General features: G+C 38.9%; 1 protein-coding gene across 1 annotated transcript in view; it reads left to right on the top strand.

Moving 5' to 3' along the window:
• Positions 1-7,155, top strand: part of NUAK1 (NUAK family kinase 1) — a 62,366-nt gene extending 55,211 nt beyond the window's left edge. Inside the window, exon 7 of the mRNA XM_081956654.1 lies at positions 1,831-7,155. Within this exon, the coding sequence (XP_081812780.1) occupies positions 1,831-2,972 (1,142 nt within the window). The 3' untranslated portion in view covers positions 2,973-7,155. The remainder of the gene's footprint in view (positions 1-1,830) is intronic.
• Positions 7,156-18,970: the final 11,815 nt, after the last annotated feature.

The raw sequence follows: 18,970 nt of genomic DNA, 5'->3' as shown, positions 1-18,970 counted from the left end.
TGTTTGTTAGATAGAATTTTGTTGTTAATTTTACTTTATTTTATATGGAACTATTTTTGTTTTCTTGTTTTATTTGTACCCTGTCCTGAAACATTTTGAAAAGGCGACTAAAGGAATAAAGACACATATATTCAATTGCAATCCAGTTGAATATTTGTCACAATTTTAAGATTCTCTTTGATGTTTAATTTCCCCTCATTATGTGGGTACCATAAGGACTTCATGTTTTGTGATTCGTTCTCGTTCAGTCTTCACCTCTTAGATTACAAATGGAAGCCCCTATAAAGCAGCCAGGATTTTACCAGGAATATAAAAGTTCTATTGAAAATTGTTCACCAATAAACAGTTCGCCTCATTTTAATTTCTTTCTCACAGACTTGGGGTACCTAGGTTCTAATAATGTCCATGAGTTATCCTGCTGCCTTGTCTTGAAACTAAATTTCTAATCTTATATTTAATAATTACTGACCAATCATTATTCAGTCCCTTATTTCTGTAATTCAGAATAGACAGTTTGAAGACAGAGTGAACTATATTACAGCTTCCCTCTTAAAATGTTGGCTGCCAGGTGATTATTGCCATGGGCGTCTGTTGACAGACTGAAATGTTGTTGCTGATCGTAATATCTAATGTGATGTGATATTATATTTCAAATACTGTATATATAAAATATCAATCATCTCTAATGCATAATATTTGTGCAGGATGAATAATGTCCTAACTGACCAAGAGATATCTGCATTTTTTCCCTCATGTGCCATAGCAAATCTGAATAACAATGACTTTTCAAATGTGCTATAGCTAGCTAGGTGATAGTCAAAAGTCTCTTAGTCTTTAAAAGGAAATGTTCAAAATGTTACTTGATAGAGTTTCATTTCAGCCATTAGAATTGTGTGTATGTGTGTTTTAATAGAAAAAAAATAACATACTTTGGAGAATAAATCATTGGCTTAAGAATTTAATTTTATCTTGACCATCAACAAGTATTTCACAGTTTATTAAATATACAGAAGGAAGTTGCTGACAGCAATTTTAAAAAATTGGCTGAAAAATTACATGACCAAATATTTTAACTTTGTTATCACAGAGATGGTAAATCTGATGGTAGAAGATAGAAGAATTGGACTAGTTGTGTTCCAAGTTATATGCATTTAACTATTAGAAAAAATACACGGGCTTTCTCTCATACACACACAAATGTACATTTCTTATATGCAGTCAATCTACAATTAGACTATATTCGGCAAATATATATGTTTTGATTTTTATACATTCTATTACAAACTCTAATTTTATTGAAAGATAAATCTCACATATTAGCCTCCAGAGTGCAAATCAGGTTTTCCTTTAAAAAACAGTCTAAATTCAAAATTTGTTTAGTAGTTCAGGAAAGTCTTATAACAGTTAAAACTACTGATATATATTTACATAATAAATATTCCTATACATCGAGAAATGGATTGTCATTTTCCTTTATCCCTACAATCTACATGGAAAGATTGATAGGTTTTCTCAATCTATGTTTCTTCATATGTACTTTCCTTTACTATATTCATTCAGCAACTTTGGGAGGAAAAAAACAGACCGGTATGATTAAGTATTATGTATATACCATTTCCATGATATGGAAAAGTAATTTAGTCTCAGTTTATACCAGTAATCTACCCCTAGGAAATCTATCAGTCAATCTACCTAGCTACTTTCTTCCAGGCCAAAATATTGTCCTGCATAATTTTGCTGTCATTTGCAACTATTCCATTATATGTTAGATTCTGTATTAATGTAAAATCTTACGCTCAAATGTCTTTATTAAATATTATTTGTTAATAGATGCTCGTGGCCTGATTAGATGGATGCTGATGGTGAATCCTGAGCGCAGAGCAACCATTGAAGACATTGCCAACCACTGGTGGGTTAACTGGGGCTACAAGAGTACTGTTTGTGACTGTGATGCCTTGCAAGACTCTGAGTCCCCCCTGCTGTCTAGATTCATAGACTGGCATCATCGTTCCAGTGGCCTCCAGTCAGAGACTGAGACCAAAATGAAGTGCCTTTCTAAACCAAAAGGATCCGAAGTACATTTAGAGAGACAGAGGTCCCTCAAAAAATCAAAGAAGGAAAATGACATTGCACAGTCGATCCAAGAAGGAGTTGACAACTCCTGCAAATTAAATTCCAAGAGGCCAAAAGGTATTTTGAAGAAGAGGAGCAACAGTGAACATCGGTCTCACAGTGCAGGATTCATAGAAGGAGTAGTCAATCCAGTATTGCCCTCCACTTTTAAAAAAGAACAAGAATTATGTAGAATAGGTATACCAATTAAGAATGTTTTGGAAGGGGATATAACGGGTAAATACAGCATTAAGCAGTCTTCTTTAATGCCAAAAAAGGGAATTCTCAAGAAGACTCAGCAAAGAGAATCGGGATACTACTCATCTCCAGAAAGGAGTGAATCGTCAGAACTCCTGGATCATAATGAGGAGGCAGCAAACAGTGACACATCCCCAAATATCATCGAAACATTAAGAATAGAGTCTTACAGTCATTCCTACAGACGGAAGGGTATTTTAAAGCACAGTAGCAAGTATTCCACCACGACTGCACATTCAGCTTTGATCCACTCTGACAGACCAGTCACAAAAGGCATGGAGGAAGCAAGTTTGGCTGTAGATGGATTATCTCGAAGTTACAGTCGCCCTTCTAGTGTGATTAGTGATGACAGCATTCTTTCCAGTGACTCTTTTGACTTGGTGGACCTGCAAGAGAACAAACTTAAAATAAGAAGCTGTGTGTCAGCTGAAAACTTCCTCCAGATTCAAGATTTCCAAGGGCTTCAAAAAACCCGCTCACGACCACAGTACCTGAAGCGTTACCGAAATCGGACAAGTGATAGTTTTTCTCTTCTTACAGACATGGATGATGTCACTCAGGTCTACAAGAAGGCTCTGGAGATCTGTAACAAACTTAATTAGCAGATGGGGGGAAAGTAGGACTGGAGAGAAAGGGTCTTTGGTGCCTTTATGATGGAGTTGGCCCAATTGTCAATTAGCTGACAGTGACAACATTGTTATAAGGCAGTGGTTCCCAACGTAGGTCCCACGCCCCACAGGGGGGCAATTTGATTTTTAATGGGGGCAATTTGAACCTTGTTTAAACCAAGTTAATGGCCTTTTAGGCTTCATCTGGGTGAGTAGAATTCACTTTTTGAGTAAAGTAAGAATTATATGTCACGGGGGGGGGGCATCAGGATTTTAGAGATGCTTAGGTGGGGCATGGGCAAAAAATGGTTGGGAACCACTGTTATAAGGAGAAGCCTTTTGAAAATACCATCTCATGCTTATTATTCAAACTTCGAGTTCATGCAATTAAAATACTACCTAACGTCCAAAGAAATTATGGTAATATATGAAGAAAGCTCTCTGGCAGATAGAAAAAAAATAAAATAAAATCTTCCAGGGCAGTAAGTTGAAACTAGATAAAATGTAAACTGGAAAAAGGTACTTTTCATTTTTGTTAGAGAAGGTAACTAACTAGTGTAAAAGCTATAACTTTAAGAGTAAAAAATAATCAACAGTTACATATAATAACTTATTGGCAAGTGGATTTATCAATATCCATTTTGATGAATTAAACCATCTAAGTTAATGAAATTTCTTAAATTTCAACCAAAGGAGATCCTAATTCAAAAATACATGCAAAAAGGACTGGGCTGCTTGCTAAAAGCTTTGTGGGCATACTCGCCCATCCAATTGTTGGAAATGCTGGTTATAATAATTTTCTTTTGAAAAGCATTTAGCAATTTAAGTGGGAAATATTTCATTTTTTATAGAACTTCAGTTAGCAAGAAATAGTAATGTAGTAAAAATGATGAGTTGAGAGACAAAAACCATATTATTTTCCCGTTAGCGGGGACTCTGGAAATCTGTATGCCTGCAATTAAAAATAAATAGTTTGAAGTGCCAAGAACCTTTAACAAGTTTCTTTTCACCACTTGTGCATTTATGTACGTTATAGGAACCATAAAGTTTTTCTAAAGGATAATTTATGAAACCATAAGTATGTTATGCAACGTGTTCTAATGCTGATTTAATGAGCTGCAGAATTTAAGTTTTATTAAAGACTTTGACTTTAGTTTTTGCAGACCTCAGTTTAGGACAGATTTCCAGAGCCCTGTTAATAGGCAGCGGTGTGAATGGCTAGAAAAAACAAAGTTATGAGGATGACTAGAATATACCCAAAGGTGCTTTTTGAAAAGGCAGTTGGACTTTCTTGTTTTTTCTTTGAAGATGTTTCGCTTCTCATCCAAGAAGCTTCTTCAGTTCTGAAAGCCCAGTTGTCTTTTGAAAAAGCACCTTTGGGACAACCATGACTTGGATGACTGAGAATCTCCATAGACATTTAGAAGGAGTACAGTTTACGAGTAAGAAAAAGATAATAGGGTAGTAGACTTCATGAGGAATTCAATTTAAGAATATATATGTATTATAGATGACATTGTTAGATCAGTTGAATCAAATTGGAGAAAACAAAGACACGATTCATGGATGTAATTCTAAAATTGCAATTAAAGGTTTCAACTCCCATAAAGGTACCGCTTGGGTTTACTGGATTATATGAATGAATGTAAGCCTCTTTTTAAATAGGCACTATATAGTTGATAGGCCTGGGCAATTGAGACTTCTGACTTACATTAGGTCACGCATATCCCAGTAAGCAGTTCAGAGTTTCAGTACAGTAACATTATTAAGGTAGTTTACACAATCAAAGTGTTATAACACTTGGTTGAAAAAAATAGGCCAACTCAAATCTAACCAGGTTGAGAGTATTTTCCTTCATTTTAGCTGTGCCAGCTTCATTACAAAGAACATAATTTGCCCCCCTTTAATTTGAGGCTCCAAAATTACAGGAATCTAGTGCCAATTCCAAAGGATTTCAAAGCAGAGAAATTAAAATATGAGTGCATTTGTATAGTTCTCATAATTTTGTTGAAATTATTTTGTGTTAAAACTGTCTAATCATACAAATCAGAGGTAGGAAATCTTTTTGAAAAAGTGGATGCACTTGGAATTTGGAGACTATGATATAGATGCTTTCATGAAACAGCTGGTGTGAGGTGGGAACATGTGATCCTATTCAATTACAAAACATACTGTAACTGAAAGACTAAGTCTCTTTTGAAGCCTTCTCTAGCTTCTCTCCACAGAATGCTCTATACTCCAGCTTAATTTTGCATTATCTCTGGACAGATATGCACATATCCAAACATTTTTATGTTCAAAGAATGCCTTTGAAGCCTATAGAGATTTGCTTTTTAGCAGATTAGGTCTTCCTTTTAAAAATTAAAATACTGTCTTAAAAATTAAACAGAAGCAGCAGGGAATATGATTGGCACCATCGTGACAGGTATCTGTGGACAGCATTTGTTGCCATTAAGATTAGTGAAGTACAGTAATTAATTTCCTTTTCTCAAATAACCGAAAGATCGTTGTATTCTTCCAAAACGTATTGTATCAAATAATCCAAAATGGCACTAAATGCTTATAGTATCCCTATAGTACTGCCCATCTGGATTTGTCATAGATATTAAAGAGAAATGCTTCCAAAGGTATTCTAGTAATATAGTAATTGATTGTATCCACCTACCATATCCTTTGTCTTCCAGTTCTTATGTATCTTTCAACCTTGCCAAGCAATTCTTTCTTCTATTTCATCATCTACTTGTACCAAATGCCTAAGTATGTACATTTTTGCTTGCTAATCATTGCTCCAATGAGCAATCAGATTTTATTTGGCCTTGAACTGATTTACTGGTTTGTCTAGCAAGTCATGATATGTTTAAAAACCCCAAATCCATAGTTCAAAGGCATCTAGCTTCTCATTGTCTCTCGGTATCCATTTTCACAGTATCCATTGCGACTACAATTACAATTGCTTTAAGTATTCTGAACTTTGTTGACATTGAGGTCTCTTTCACGGTTTTATATAACTTTGTAACTGACTTCCTTCTTAATCAACCTACACTTTAGATTGCATGCAGTTCATCTTTATTTACTGAGTTCAAACAACTAAAACATATTCACATTGATACTTTGTCTTCTTAATATTTAACATTAACTTGGAAGTCTCATTTTTTATTTTTACCTTCATAATGAGTTCATCCAAGTCTTTTTCAATTTAAATTCCAAGCACTAAATATGAACTATGTTTACTTAATCAGCCTCACTGGATTGATTGATAAGAAGATTTGTTAAGAGATTTCCATCTTAGAAGAGTACAAATGTTTTAACGCACAGCTATAAAAAATAAAATAAAAGCATAGTTCAGTAATTTGGATAAATTTTGCTTTAAGATAAAGACCATGTTTTGATTCATGAATAAGCAAACATTTTTTCCTTTGAGAACAAAGAACTGGTCTCAGTTGTCTTGGAGTAGAATAGTGCTAATTGCTATCTGTCTTCAGCAAGCCCTGTTTAACATGCAGTTGATAAATATTGAGGCGAAAAGGGAACTCTCAACAGCTCCTGGGAAGAACTAAGAATTGTCCTCACACTTAGCTCTATGTTGTAGCCCAGGCCTGTCATCTTGTATTCAAATGTGAATGACTGATTAACTCAGTGTTTCTCAACCTTGACAACTTTAAGATGCGTGGACTTCTACTCCTAGAATTCTGCAAGTGGAAGTCCACACATCTAAAAAGGTTGTCAAGGTTGAGAAACACTGGCTTAACTGATTGCTGCCAAACTGGAAAAATGTTCTGTAGGGACTTACTGGCATATTATCATTCCTAGAAGAACCAGAACTCTTGACTGCACATTGTTATTAATAGTGCTGTGTAATTTTTTTTTCCTTATTTAATTTGCAAATATTTTTTTTTGTCTTTAAAGTTGACTTTTTAAATTTGTTTTCTTTTAATTTATTGGTCTGAAAGCCATTTCAAAGGTATAATAATATATTTTGGTATAATTTAATTGGTTCTGCATTATTTTACAGCTTTGGCCAAAACATGACCTTTAAGAAATGTTTTGTTTTTCATTTTGCTTATTGGTTGGTTTGATTACTTTGAAGCAGAGGGAAACGCTGGATAATCACCCAAAGTGTTTGTATTTTTAATCTGATCCTGCCTTTTTTATTAAATAAAAATTGATAAAATGTGAATGGCGTCCGTCTCCCATCTTCAATACATCCTCTCTGAGAGATCCGCTTTGCAGGAGTGTTTAATGGTTATTTTAAGGAACGTTGTCAAATGTTCGAGAATATGCACTAGAGAGTTGATGTCATCTCGACAAACAATTTGTGCAATGCTCTAAAAATATGTGAGCATCTTTGTCATCTCACACCATTGTTTTGCAGCTCAATCTCTTAAGTTTCACTTTAAGATGTAGAGTACCTGGAATGACACTGAAGTTAATTTCCTAATAAACATGGAAGTTTGCAGAGCATGTGACTCAAGGGTCTTTCCATTGAAAGGAACTCTTGTCTCACCCCATTTTCCAATTATTGAGTTTCACCAAGCCTCTTCTCATTCTTCCTGATAAGAGATTCAGTATCATTTCCTAAGGTAAAGGTTCCCCTCACACATATGTGCTAGTCGTTCCTGACTCTAGGGGGCAGTGCTCATCTCCATTTCAAAGTTGAAGAACCAGGGCTGTCTGAAGATGTCTCCATGGTCATGTGGCCGGCATGACTAAACGCTGAAGGCACACGGAACACAGTTACCTTCCCACCAAAGGTTTCTATTTTTCTACTTGCATTTTTACATGCTTTCGAACTGCTAGGATTGCAGAAGCTGAGACAAGTAATGGGACAAGTAACGGGAGCTCACTCTGTTACGCAGCACTAGGGATTCGAACCCCTGAACTGCCGACCTTTCTGATCGACAAGCTCAGCGTCTTTAAATGGTTACAGAAGGACACATTTGTTTCCCTCTTGATGTTTTGCACATCTCCCTCTTTGCAACTTTTCAAACTTGTGCAAATCGATGCAATACATGTAAGTTTAAAGGGGTTTCTGGTTTCTAATGAAAATGCAGCTTAAGTTTTTAGAAGAAACTTGTATTCAATTTTATAATTTAGTACGTGGACGTTGCTTGTATATGGTAAAAGAGCAGAAATCGTACATTGTACTAAAAGGGAAAAATAGTGTTAGTATAATACAAATTCTAATTCTGGCGACAAGTTGCCATGATGTTGAGTGACTGAAGGAAAACAAAATTTAATTTTCAGAAACATTGCCTGCTGAGAAAATACCCTCCCCCCCAAAAAAATCCCCACACCTAACAATCCACATTTTATTTATTACATTCTTTTTTGACAAGAGTATTATTCCTGAAAGCCATTTTGTTTTGTTCCCATATATCCTTATTTAATTTTATTGCCATGTTCTTCTTGATGTTAATGTTGGCTGTATGTGCCATTGTGCCATGTGCCATGCTCTGGGAATGCTACCACATTTCTTTTTTCAACTTTTTTCCCCATTTGAAGCAGAATGACTTTGTAACCTCTGACCTTCCTTTGCAGCCTCTGACTAGGTTAATTGCATGTCACTGACCCATAGAAATAGTTAGTTGCCTGATAGAGTGGCTGGCTTGTTTAACTAAATTGTTAATGTTAATGCTGACTTCAGAAATGCAGACCAAAATAAAATAAAATTGAATTAAATCAATACAGCCTGATCACTGAAAACCTAGCAGTTGACTGACATGTAAATTTCTAGGCGTGATATTGGCAGATAATTACAGACATGAAAATTATATTCACAGTATTTTGTGCAGAGTAAAATGTGCTTATAACAAGAATCCTGAGCCTTTAAAACTAAATAGTTAGGTTTGGGAGGAGGTAAGGCTTACTAGCATAAAAAATATTTTCCTTGATTGACTCTAAATTATGTCAGCACTCTTGGCAATAATCTGAAAATCACATTTTTCTTTTAGGATGTTAAAATAGAATCTCTTTTTCAGGTGAATTATTTTTACATTTTCAAAATAGAAATATTTTCTTAATTTGAAATGACTAAGAATACCGTGGGGCCCGGGGAGAAAAATAGTTGTGACTATACTCAAATGGAAGAAGGAATGTTCAGACACATACACAGAATAATTTATCACCCACACGGTGTGGCTAACAGAATAGTTAGTCCTTGACTTATCACCACAATTGGGAGCAGAATTTCTATTCCAAGATAGTTGTTAAGTGAATTATACCCGATTTTGCAACTTTTTTTTTTGCCCTAGTTATTTAGCAAATCACTGCAGTTGCTAAATGAATCACATGGTGGTTAAGCAAATCTGACTTCCTCCCATTGACTTTGCTCGTCAGAAGCTGGCTGAGAAGGTTGCGAATAGTGGTTGCATGGCCCCAGGATGATACAATTATTGTGAATACATGCTGATTGCTTTTGATCACATTACCATGGGGCTGTTGGGATGGACATAAGTGCCTGGACTGGTTGTAAGTCCCTTTTTTCAATGTGACTGAAACTTTGGTTACTAAATGAATAGTTGTAAGTTGAGGATGATCTGTACTTAACTAATCCTGCACTAAAAAAAAATAAACCTTAGCAACAGCATCCCTTGGCACATGTTGCTTACTTGTTAAGATTGAATTGCTATCGGGAGTATTTCAAAATGAAATTTAAATTCAGTTCAAGCTAATGTTTTTGAGCAGGTACGCAGTTAACGGGATAGTTAACTATCCACGGGTAACAGGTTTCCCCCTATAAGACAGCTTCTGTGTTGCCTTTATCAGCGACAATCTTCTCTAAACTCAAAGTAAAGAAACTTTCATTTGAGAAAAAATAATAAAGTGGGAAAAATGGGAATTAACGTTAACTTAAAGGCTGTTCATAATGTGGTTAATATTTCTAGACAGCTATGATGTCAGGAATGTAGGTCTGACTTTCTTTTTCAATGTGGTAACCTCCAGATGCATTGAGAATATGAAACTATATATCTATCCACAGTAGTCAGCTCAGCCTGATAGATAATTCTTCTGAGTATTTGACAGGTTTGTCACATAGAGTATAGTTTCCATAAAAGTCTGAAAAATTCTATTTAATGAGACCACTGATATTCCAGAAATACAGTTCCTGTGAATATATGAGTGCATCCATAAAAGCTAAATTACTTCATGGGCTAAATTACTTCTGCTTTCAGTGCATTGAAAAATGCTTCAAGGAAAGAACACGGAGTGCTTCATTTATTTATTTTTTTGTGCCAAGAAGAGAGTGAAATGACCTGGTTTCTTTCACTCTAATTATTAAATTGCTTTGACTTTAAGTTAACAGCTTTGTAAGTAACACACTTCAAGGCTTAGTATTCATTCATGGTAACTTGAACTACAATTTGATTCAATTTTTGTCGGTCAAATAAATGAAAACGGCTAGATACCTTTCAGTAATTGCCACACATCTTAAGGAATTAGAACATTTTGAGAGCTGAATTATCCTTTCTAAAATTGCAACAACAACGGTAAAAAAAATGGAAAAGGTCATAGTGATTTTTCAATTAGGTCATCTGTTGCAAAGGTCATGGAAAGGCTTGACCTTTCACCGTAGAAATATCTCCAGCTGCATAGACATGCATATGAGATAGAAAGCTTTTTGTTCAGATCCAGCAGAGCAGAAACAAACTATTGTTTAAAGGTCATCACCATTTGCTTTGGTTGTTGAAGAGGGACAAATTGCAAAAAACAACACATTTTAAAGAAGTGATTGCAGATCTGGCCTGCAAAGATGGCAGAATGTTTATTTCCTAAGAAAAGGCCTTCTGGGCTCAGATAGGTAGCATGGTCTTCTATGCATTCCTCAAGTATTTGTATCGGGAGCTTGCTATAATAGAAACAGGAGTAGTTAAGTTAATATCCCAATTAAATATCATTATTTAAGTATGTATCCTTTGTCTGATAAGGCAGGGCTCCAAACCTCCACTTCCTGCAGATTAGCGTTTCAAAAATCTCACCTATTACATTAGCCATACCAGCTGCTCCCTTCTGCAGTTTATATTTTCCTGTCAGCACTGATTGGTGAATTTTAAAGACTGTTCCTGTTCAATCATTTTTGTCTGGCTCATCAGTTCTAATGTGAAAACTGGCTGCTGCTGGGTTTCTGTGGCTGCCTTTGCTTTTCTCCTATTCCCTATCCCTACCTCCACCTCCCAATCCTCCCAGAAACACACGAACCAACCTATCCTTGAGAAGGAAAGACATGGAGGTAGTCCTTGTTTAGCATCCACTTGTTCAGCAAGCCTATGGTGGCGCCATCTTGTTTTTGCCTTTTGCACATGTGCAGAGCAATTTTTGTTGCACTGTGCATGCGCGCACAGCGCATCCCTGAGCGAACCAGCAGTAGGGGCAGCCGGAACCCACCGTGGTTCAAAGTTACAACAGTGATGGATGAAGGGGACATGACATGTCCCCATAGCTGCAGCCATTGCAGTATCCCACCCACAGTCATATGATCACAATTCAGGAAACCAACTTGCAGTTAGAACATTGCAGTGCCCTGTGGTTTACCTGAATGTGATTTGTGACTTCCTGTCAGCCTACTCATGTACTTTAAATGGCGAAACAAGCTGCAAATATTGATTGATTCATTGATTTTTAAAATGTTTTTATTTATACATTTTTCTTTAATATATATAAGTTCAATAAACAGTATATTGTCTGGGTCATTTTACACATATACATAATCTTTACTTATATATAATAATATTCTTCCCACTTCTAATGTCTACTTTTATTTTCCAACCATTGGTAAAACAAATCCCAAGTTAAAAAAATATTCTGTGTCTTCTTTATCCTTTACCTTTAAAGTTAACCTATCCATTTCCGCACACTCTAATATTTTTTAAATTATATTTTCATCTGGAGGAGTTTCCTCCTTTTTCCAATGTTGTGCAAATATAATTCTCGCTGCTGTCAAAACATGTAATATTAAATATAAAATCCCTTTATTGTATTTTTCTGGCAAAATACCTAACAAAAATATTTCTGGCTTTAAATCTATATGTTGCTTTGTCATTTTTTTTTGAAACATGTATTTCATCCAATGTATTTTGCCTTTGAGCAGGTCCACTAACATATCTGGTTGCATTTCCAGCATTTGGTGGACATGTTTTAGACATCTTTGCTAGCCTTGTGGGTGGCAAATGCTACCTGTAGAACATTTTATACAGGTTTCTTTGTATGTAGTTGCCATTGTCAATTTATAGTTTCTATCCCAAGGTTTTTGCCATTTATCTAATTCTATAGTATATCCAAAAAACTTTGCCCATGTTATCATTGTTTCTTTCACTTGCTCATCTTCCATTTTAAGATTTAATTAAAAAAACCTATATATTTTCTACATTAGCCTTTCATCTACGCCTAACAGTATCTGATGAAGTATTGTTGGCTCTTTATAGAAACCATTGATTGATTGATTGATTGGAATGGGACATTCAGTATACATATGAAAATTGCTGGAAAGGAATATTTTCACCAATTGTTAGAAAGATGGTAGGCAATGACAGGCCTTCCCTAAGAATGTGATTACTAGTCTTAGGATTCACCACAGAAGCATTTTATAAAATTAGTTAACTAATTAGTTAACTGAAGCCCCCCGTGAATTTTATGGCCTTGGCAGGGAGTTTGAACCAAGGTTCAAGTGTCTGCTGTGCTTTTTTTTTCATGCTCTGAACTACGAAACAGAAACAAATAGGGTTTTTTTACCTTTTGATTTTTTTTCAAGGTGCCAACTTAATTTGATCCAGTGACTGTGCATAATATTATAGCAATGTGAGGTTACATTGTTTTTATCTTGAAGATGGCAATTGGAGGAGGATGCACTGGCTCACATACCAGACCAATTTTGTTCTCCAAATAAAAGACTTAGGAATGCATTAAAGGAAATGAGGGCTTCCCTGCTAGTTTCCTCTTAGCAATGCTGATTTACAGTAAATCTACGTCTGAAAGAATGGCATTAAAAAAAATAAGAGCATGTGTCAACTTGAATCCAATAGAGAGGAAATACTGGAAGTGAACACAAGCCAACATAATAAGGTAGAAGTCATGCTTTCCCGTATAAAGTTTGCTTCCGTTTAATGTTATATTTAAGAGGGGAATTCTGTAGACTTCTCCATTTTGTAAATAACTCAATGTCCTTTGTAAAGGAAGTAAAAATAGGGACTTGTCCAGACAGCAGTTTCCGCACTTGGGTTGGGAGTACACGGTGCTTTATTTCTTGGAAAAGAACATATATTGGAACTTAGGTCTGCAGAGAAATAACTGATTTTGATCTAAAAGGGCTTATCTAAATCCTGCTGTCTCTGGACTGTAGGAATATATGCATTTACCATAGACAGGATCTGGATAAAGTAGCAGAGGCAATCCTACCATTTTTCCTTAGCACCATAATTTTGCTCTGCAGGAGGACAAACTGTGCATCATACAGCCCTGCCTTCTCTGCCTTACATTACTTTGATCCCTGTAAATGTAATCATGAATACCACCTTGTCCCAATATTATCCCAGCCATCAGTCTAGTTGGCTTTGTATATAATAATAATAATAATAATAATAATAATAATAATAATAATAATAATAATAATAATAAAAAATTTGAATTTATTAGCCGCTTCCTTTCCAGACAGGACTCGGGGCGGCGTACAATAAAACATATAAAACATAAAACATATGTACAAACACATAAACATACACATATACAAAGACATACATGCAGACATGCACGGAGAAGGTAACAAATTACATCACATTTAGACAGTTAAAAATCACCATTAAAATACCCCATTAGTAATAACACAATTTAAAAATTTAAAAAATTTAAATGGACTGTCAGGAGGAATAAGAGAAAAAAAAATTTACGGTTGAGCCAGGCCAGATAATTGAAAGAGGTGGGTCTTCAGCTGTACACGGAAGGAGCGGAGATCGGAAATAATCCTGATGTCACGGGGGAGGTCATTCCACAGGGCTGGGCCCATCACAGAGAAGGCTCTGCTCCTGGGTGTCGCCCCCCGACACTGTTTAGCGGACGGCACCCGAAGAAGTCCCTCTCTGTGTGAGCAGATTGGTCGTAGGGATGTATGGGGCAGGATGCGATCCTGCATGTAACTAGGTCCTGTGCCATAAAGCGCTTTAAAGATCATAATCAAAACCTTGAAACGCACTCGGTAGACTACAGGAAGCCAGTGCAGCTCGCGCAGGAGAGGTGTTACAGGGGAGTATCTAGTACTCCCCATAATCACCCGCGCGGCCATGTTCTGGACTAACTGCAGTCTCCGAGTGCATCTCAGGGGAAGCCCCATGTAGAGAGCATTGCAGTAGTCCAGGCGAGACGTCACTAGCGCATGGGTGACTGTGCGTAGGGCATCCCGGTCCAATAAGGGGCGCAATTGGCGCATCAGGCGAACCTGATGGAACGCCCCCCTTGCCACAGCTGTTACATGGTCATCCATGGACAGCCGGGCATCCAGGAGGACGCCCAAATTGCGCACCCGTTCCATGGGGGCCAGTTGCTCGCCCCCAATGGCCAGAGATGGAAGCAACTGGTTGAACCGGGAGGCCGGAAGCCACAGCCACTCCGTCTTGGAAGGGTTGAGTTTTAGTCGGTTGCCATCCATCCAGACCCGTACGGCCTCCAAACACCGGGACATCATTTCAACGGCCTCGTTGGGGTGGTTCGGGGTGGAAATGTATAGCTGAGTATCATCAGCATACAGATGATATCCCACCCCAAAACCACGGATGATCTCGCCCAGCGGTTTCATGTATGTGTTGAACAGGGGAGGCGAGAGCACCGACCCCTGAGGCACCCCACATGTGAGGGGGCTCCGGGTCGATCTCTGCTCCCCTGCCAACACACGTTGCGTCCGGCCAGAGAGGTAGGAGCCAAACCACCGTAAAACGGTGCCCCTGACTCCCAGCCCCTCTAGCCGGTGCAACAGGATACCATGGTTGATGGTATCGAACGCCGCCAAGAGATCTAATAGGACCAGGATAGAGGAACAACCCCTATCTCTGGCCCTCCAGAGATCATCAACCAACGCGACCAAGGCCGTCTCCGTGCTGTGCCTGGGTCGGAAGCCGGACTGGCGCGGGTCTAGATAATCATTCTCCTCCAGGTGACGTGGGAACTGTTGTGCCACCACACTCTCTACAACCTTCGCTAAAAAAGGAAGGTTGGAGACTGGACGATAATTGACTAGATCCGATGGGTCCAGGGAAGGCTTCTTGAGCAGGGGCCTCACAACCGCCTCTTTCAAGGCGGCCGGCAGAAACCCCTCACCCAACGAAGCATTCACTAGGCCCAGGAGCCAGTTGCGCGTAACCTCCCAGGATGCCAGTACAAGCCAGGAGGGACACGGGTCCAATAAACATGTGGTAGGTCGCAGACGTCCACGCAACCTGTCCAAATCCTCGATGGCAACCGAGTCAAACTCCTCCCAGAGCGGTCCCTCAAGACTCGCCTCGGGCGTCTCAACTGGACCACTGAAAGGGGCCCATCCCATCCGGATTTGAGCGACTTTGTCCTGTAGATATTTCCCAAACTCCTCTGCTCTGCCCTGTAAAGGGGCTTCCCGCGGTCTCTCAAACAAGAGACAGCGAGTCACCCGAAACAGGGCGGCAGGGCGGTTATCTGCCGATGCAATAAGAGCGGCGCAATGTTAACATTTGGCCGCTCTTAATGCCACAAGGTACGTCCTCAAATAGGCTCGTGCCTGTGCTCGGTCAAATTCGGAACGGGAGGATCTCCAACGACTCTCTAGGCGTCTCTTGTGGCGTTTCATCACCCTTAGCTCCTCGGTAAACCAAGGGGCCAGGGTGGTTCGTCGCCGCAGGAGAGGCTGCAAAGGCGCCACCCGGTCTAGGGCCCCGGTAGTCGCACTATTTCATGCGTCTACCAGGTCCTCCACTCGGGGGCGGGTCAGGTCCACAGGAGGTGGCCCAAGCTTCGTCTGGAACCTATCTGGTTCCATCAGGCGCTTGGGGCGGAACCATCTAATACCTTCCGGTTCCGCCTCCCCGCAGCGGGGGGTAGCACCGGGGAAGTCAAGCCGGAGAAGTGAGTGATCTGACCATGACAGGGGAATAATAGTTGGATCCCCTATTCCCAGATCACTCGTCCACTGGCCAGAGACAAAGACAAGGTCCAGCGTGTGGCCTCCCTCGTGAGTAGGGCCCTGAATTAATTGGGTCAGGTCCATGGCTGTCATGGAAGCCATGAACTCCCGAACCCCCTCAGACGCTTCTCCCATCGACGGCAGATTAAAATCCCCCATCACTAAAAGTTTGGGGGTCTCAACCGCCACTGATGAGATCAGCTCGAGGAGTTCAGGTAGGGCTGCTGATGTATAGCGAGGAGCCAGGTATACTATCAGCAGGCCCAACTGCCTCCCTGGGCCCCATCTCACGACAAGGGACTCACACCCGGATGTCTGTGGCACAGTGAACTCTCTCGGCTCCAAGTCTTCCCGGATAATCACTGCTACCCCACCGCCCCTTCCCTGGGCCCGAGGCTGGTGAAATGCTCGATAACCTGGCGGGCACATTTCCACGAGGGGTAAGCCTCCCTCGTGGCCCAGCCAGGTCTCAGTTATTCCTGCGAGGTCCGGCTCCCCCTCCAAAATTAGATCGTGGATGAGGGGGATAATATGGGAGTAACTTGTCTTCAGGTCAGGCAATAACATTTCTGAATGCTACCCTGCAGTTAATAGAATCATTTCGTGAGCCATGTTCCTTCTAAATAATAATGTAAGTTTTATTACAGACAGGTCTTGTTTAGCAACTACCTTATTTAGTGACTATCTGCAGTTACGATGGTGATTAAAAAGTAACTTTGCAACCAATGCTTGCATTTATGACCTTTGCAGGTCTGTAAAATGAGAGAAAGCTCAAGCAAGACCATAAACACAGTTTCAGTGTCAGGGTTTCAAGTAATAGACCCATACCAAGCAAAACTCCGAGGCAGATGAAGTCCTCAAAGAATAGCTTTATTGGATAGATCATATTGGCACGAATCTGGTAAAAAAAAAAAAACGACTCTGAACACCCTTGGTTTTCACCTAATTAAAAGTAAAAGTTTTTCCCCCAACCCCAAAACAATCAGTCACATGGTCCAATCAAGGTACTGTCTGGTGGCCTGGTAACATCACTCCTCCTTTCTCCAGCCAAGTGTGAAAATGTCCTTGGTTCCCAAGAACAAGTATTTTTATCTTGACCACACAAGCTCAGCTATCTCTAATCCCCCCTTCCTATCCTTCAGCTCCAGTGTGGCAGCCCTGAATCTCCAAGATGGCTTCAGCCAGGCCAGCTTCAGAGTTGACGCTCAGTTTCATTTAGTGACTGCTTCACTTAACGACTAAGTTATGGGTCCCAAATGTTTTCGCTAAACAAAGACTACCTACATGGTAATAAAAAGTAATCACACTTATTTTAGAGGTAAACCCTTATTTTGATGATTGCAGCTTTTGGATTCAAACAAAATACCAAGAAAGTAAGGGAATGCCATCAGAGGTAGTATTCAGCCAGTTCTCTCCGGTTCAGGTTGCTGCGGGAGGCTCCACCCACCCACCCTGACGTAATGTGTGAACACTGTGCATGCACAGACAGGGCGTGTCCGAGCTTACATTTGCGAACTGGTAGGGAAGGTAAGTGAATCCCACCACTGAATACCATACATGATGAAACTTATCAAGGATGTCCCCAAGTTTTAGGAGACTGTGAAGGTCAAATTGGAGCTACCTGGATATTTTTAGGGGGCATCATATTGTCTGCTTTGTGGAAATCAATGGCAGATGGGCCATTGCTGTGTCTAGAAGTCCTTAGACTACTGTCTACTCTTGGGGTTTGAGAACTGAAAAATCATATTCAGAAGGAAATAAGAAGCTAAGAAGGTGAGCTAAAATGTGGTAGAACAGTACAGCCAGAAAACAATTGCCTCACACCACAAGATATGCGATAAATAAACAAACAGCGAAACGCTTAAAAGTCAGATAGGCTGTTAAGGCTTAACTATTACTATAATTTACAAACAATGTGGCTTTCCATCTCACACACAAGTCACTTGAGGCAGTTTACAATGTTACAAATCCACATTAAAGTGTTTAATTTAATTAATTAATATTTAATAAATAATACACAGTTATAGTAATTAAATATATAATGATAATAAGTTAATATAAAATAATAGATAAGTTCTCCTCTGGTGGCAAAGCAAGTGCAACATCTAACATTTTATGGAAAGCACTACTGAGTAAAGGCAGTTTAATTTTTTTTATTAAATGTTTAATTTAATTAATCAGTCTCAGCCAAGCCAGAAAACATTTTGTATTCTTTCTTGCCTTGAAATCTTTGAAGCTTTTATTCTGACAAAGGCTCTCCTGCAAAAAGCTGCAACAGATTTACTGAGAGTAGCAAAAGGAATGAGTAATTTATTCCGAACTAAAGCTGTTGAACAGGAGTTCCTACGAAAGGATGCAAAACCTCTCTTTTGTTCTCCACAGACAAAGGATAAATTCTCCCCTGGTGACAAAGCAAATTCAACATCTAACATATTATGGAAAATGCTACATGGAGACACAGTAAAGTAAATTTAATTTTTTACTTTTAACGATCATGAGCATAAACTTTAAAATGCATTTCTCATCAGTTACCTCCACTTTAGAGCAAGCATATGAAAAACCTCTTTGAGGTTTTTGAAAAACCTGGTAAAATTACTTAATTTATGAGTCTATTTGGGTTTTAAAAAAAAGGCTTGTCTTATTTTATATGGACTGTAAAAGCTACTGAAAAGCTGCTCTTGTTAAATAATTTGAGATTACTTTTACACCAGTTACTGGTTTAAGGAGAATGCTTTTGATTAATGGGATTTTTCTCTTTTAAAGAGGGACGGACTGGTGTAGTGACTTAATGACTCTGGAATTGCAGGCTAGAAATGGTCCTCACTCTGTCTGTTTGAGCCTGGCGTCTTGAGATGGAGTG

The sequence above is a fragment of the Natrix helvetica genome (assembly GCF_964273705.1).
Source record: "Natrix helvetica genome assembly, chromosome: 6".
Classification (NCBI taxonomy): Eukaryota; Metazoa; Chordata; class Lepidosauria; order Squamata; family Natricidae; genus Natrix; species Natrix helvetica.
This window is presented reverse-complemented; position numbering and strand designations above follow the sequence as displayed.